This window comes from Lipotes vexillifer, unplaced genomic scaffold, assembly GCF_000442215.2.
Source record: "Lipotes vexillifer unplaced genomic scaffold, Lipotes_vexillifer_v1.1 scaffold404, whole genome shotgun sequence".
NCBI lineage: Eukaryota > Metazoa > Chordata > Mammalia > Artiodactyla > Lipotidae > Lipotes > Lipotes vexillifer.
The window spans coordinates 309,122-311,613 of record NW_006777380.1 but is presented as its reverse complement, the minus strand read 5'-3'; the positions used below and the strand labels follow the sequence as shown (position 1 = coordinate 311,613).

Genomic DNA, 2,492 nt, shown 5'->3' with positions numbered 1-2,492 from the left:
CCCAAAAAAAAAAAAAAAAAAAAAAAGATATACTTTGAACTATGTCAAAAGATGTTTTTTTACAGCTAAAATTCTAATACTTACATAGGAATAGGCACTTGACATGGAGGACAAGGCAATGCAGTCTGAATAAATGCTGGTTCAGATGGCTGTTCCCAAGGGCCTGAAGGCTGGTGCTACAAGTAAAATAAATAACAATTCTTAAGTCAGAGGGGTTAAATCATATGGCCGATTTAAGGATCTAAGAAAACAGTTCCATGAATCCTCTGCTCAAGCCGGCTGAAATTTTTTCAAGTACTCAACAAATTGTGCTTATTGAAATATTTTATTCCAGCCTTAAATTCTATCATATTGTTCCCCTCTAACACGTTTATATTAAAACTTGAGCCAGATTCCAGTTTTTAAATGACAGAACAAAGGCAGTATAGACTCCTTCACTTCTCATAAGCCAAAAGAATAAAACACAGAATTGTAAAATCCAAATTCCACCAACAGAATTTAATCTCCATTATTTTGTTCACTGTTGTCTCCCCAGCACCTAGAAGAATGCTTAACACATAGTAAGAATTCAATAAATATTCACTGAATATGTGAATGAATCTTTGAGAAAACCAGGAGATATTTATAACCCTAAACTACAGTATATGAAGGAAGACTGACAAACTCATCTGTATGATGATTATAACATGACTATCACACTGTACTTGCAAACATTTATTTATTGATTTCTCCTTTTCTATACTGTGAATTTCTTAAGACAAAAACCAAGTATCATTTACCTTACCCCAGCTCCTATCACAGTGTTTAATACCCAATAAGTACTTAATCATTGCTTGTTGAAATGACTAAGTAAAATTAAGAAAATATGACCCACAGCAATGCATTATGTCTTAATAGTACTGTTCCCTTACCCTGCCAGTTTGCTTTATTAATGCTTGGTCATGACATGGAGCAGGACACAAGTGACCACATTTCTCCAAAACCTTTCGGCAAGGTTGATGACATGGAGGACAAGAGCCAAAGTGACAGCGATGTTTTTCTTGACTTGTATGATGGCAAGTTGGTGGTCGACTAAATCATAAAGTACAATTTTTAAAATTACTTTTGATCATTGAACGATTATATCTAAAGTGCAATTATCTATTTATATACCTTCTAATTCCATACAGAATGAGCATACTGTGAATATTAATCTTTTAGAACATTAAAGCAAAATTGAAAATACTAACAAAATGAAAAATCGGTATGAATTTAAATCTGTAAGACACCAGATGTAAGTCTGTACAGAGCTTTGTACTAACCTGCACTGCTCTTTGCACTTGGGGGGTCTTGTGGTACGTTCTCGGCCACAGGGTACAGTCACCTTTGTATTACCACAATTGCACTTCACATCTACAGTTTCTGGGCAGGGATAACAGCTACCTGAAAAAAAGGTCTGAAACTTAAAGAGAAATTTCCTTAACTACCCAAATTCCCATCAATAGTAGAATCAATAAGTTTAGTATATTCACACAATGGGATACTCTAGGATGAGAATAAATGAATAAACCTCACACATATAACATTGAGAAAAAGAAATCAGACACCATGAATATACAGTATATGATTCCATTTATATAAAATAAACAGGAAAAAGTAATCTATGCTGTTCAAAATCAGGATGATGATTACAAAGGACACAAAAAGTCTGGGAAATGCTGGTCATGATCTGTTTAATAATCTGAGTTCTGGTTATATGGTTATGTTCAGTTTATAAAAAATCATCAAGCTGTACACCTGCAATTTGTATACTTTTTTATATCTACACCGGTACTCCATAAAAAGTTTTAGAATTTTCTTTAAAACTTGCTAAAAGTTCTGTTCTAAATAACAAATTTAACACATTACTCATTCAAAACTACACCAGCAAAATGGAGCTAAGTCTTTGGAAAATCTAATTTAGCAATAATCTTTTTGGCTTAGTTTCATACATACATCTACTCAAGTACATTATTTTTAGATAAATTGTCCAATAAGAGTGACTTCTCTCATAAGGTTATTAACAAGTACAGTCAATTTTCCATTACTCATGCTTTGCAAAAGACTCTTCTAAACATTTCAAAAGGAAACATTTTTAGGGTTTCAGCTTTTTACCTTCTTTTGTTATGGGTAGAAATACACAAAGACCAATTGAAAAGAAATCTTTTTAAACAGGCTATAAAGTTCTCTCCAAGGCTTTGACATCATCCTAAGGGCTTTCTTCCCACTCTAGTTTTCCGAATAGGCTACCCCATTAGAAATGAAATAATAAGAAAGGAAGGGCTTCCGTGGTGGCGCAGTGGTTGAGAGTCTGCCTGCCGATGCAGGGGACACGGGTTCGTGCCCAGGTCCGGGAAGATCCCACATGCCGCGGAGTGGCTGGGCCCATGAGCCATGGCCGCTGAGCCTGCGCGTCTGGAGCCTGTGCTCCGCAACGGGAGAGACCACAACAGTGAGAGGCCCGCATACCGCAA

The 2,492-nt window shown here is 35.7% G+C and overlaps 1 protein-coding gene across 1 annotated transcript in view; it reads right to left on the bottom strand.

Annotated features, from left to right (window-relative positions):
- NFXL1 (nuclear transcription factor, X-box binding like 1) overlaps window positions 1-2,492 on the bottom strand; it is a 54,038-nt gene that overhangs the window by 27,084 nt on the left and 24,462 nt on the right. The window contains exons 13-15 of the mRNA XM_007450970.1: window positions 1,302-1,422; window positions 912-1,071; window positions 85-176 (exon numbers count right to left, since the gene is read on the bottom strand). Of these exons, the coding sequence (XP_007451032.1) occupies window positions 85-176; window positions 912-1,071; window positions 1,302-1,422 (373 nt within the window). The remainder of the gene's footprint in view (window positions 1-84; window positions 177-911; window positions 1,072-1,301; window positions 1,423-2,492) is intronic.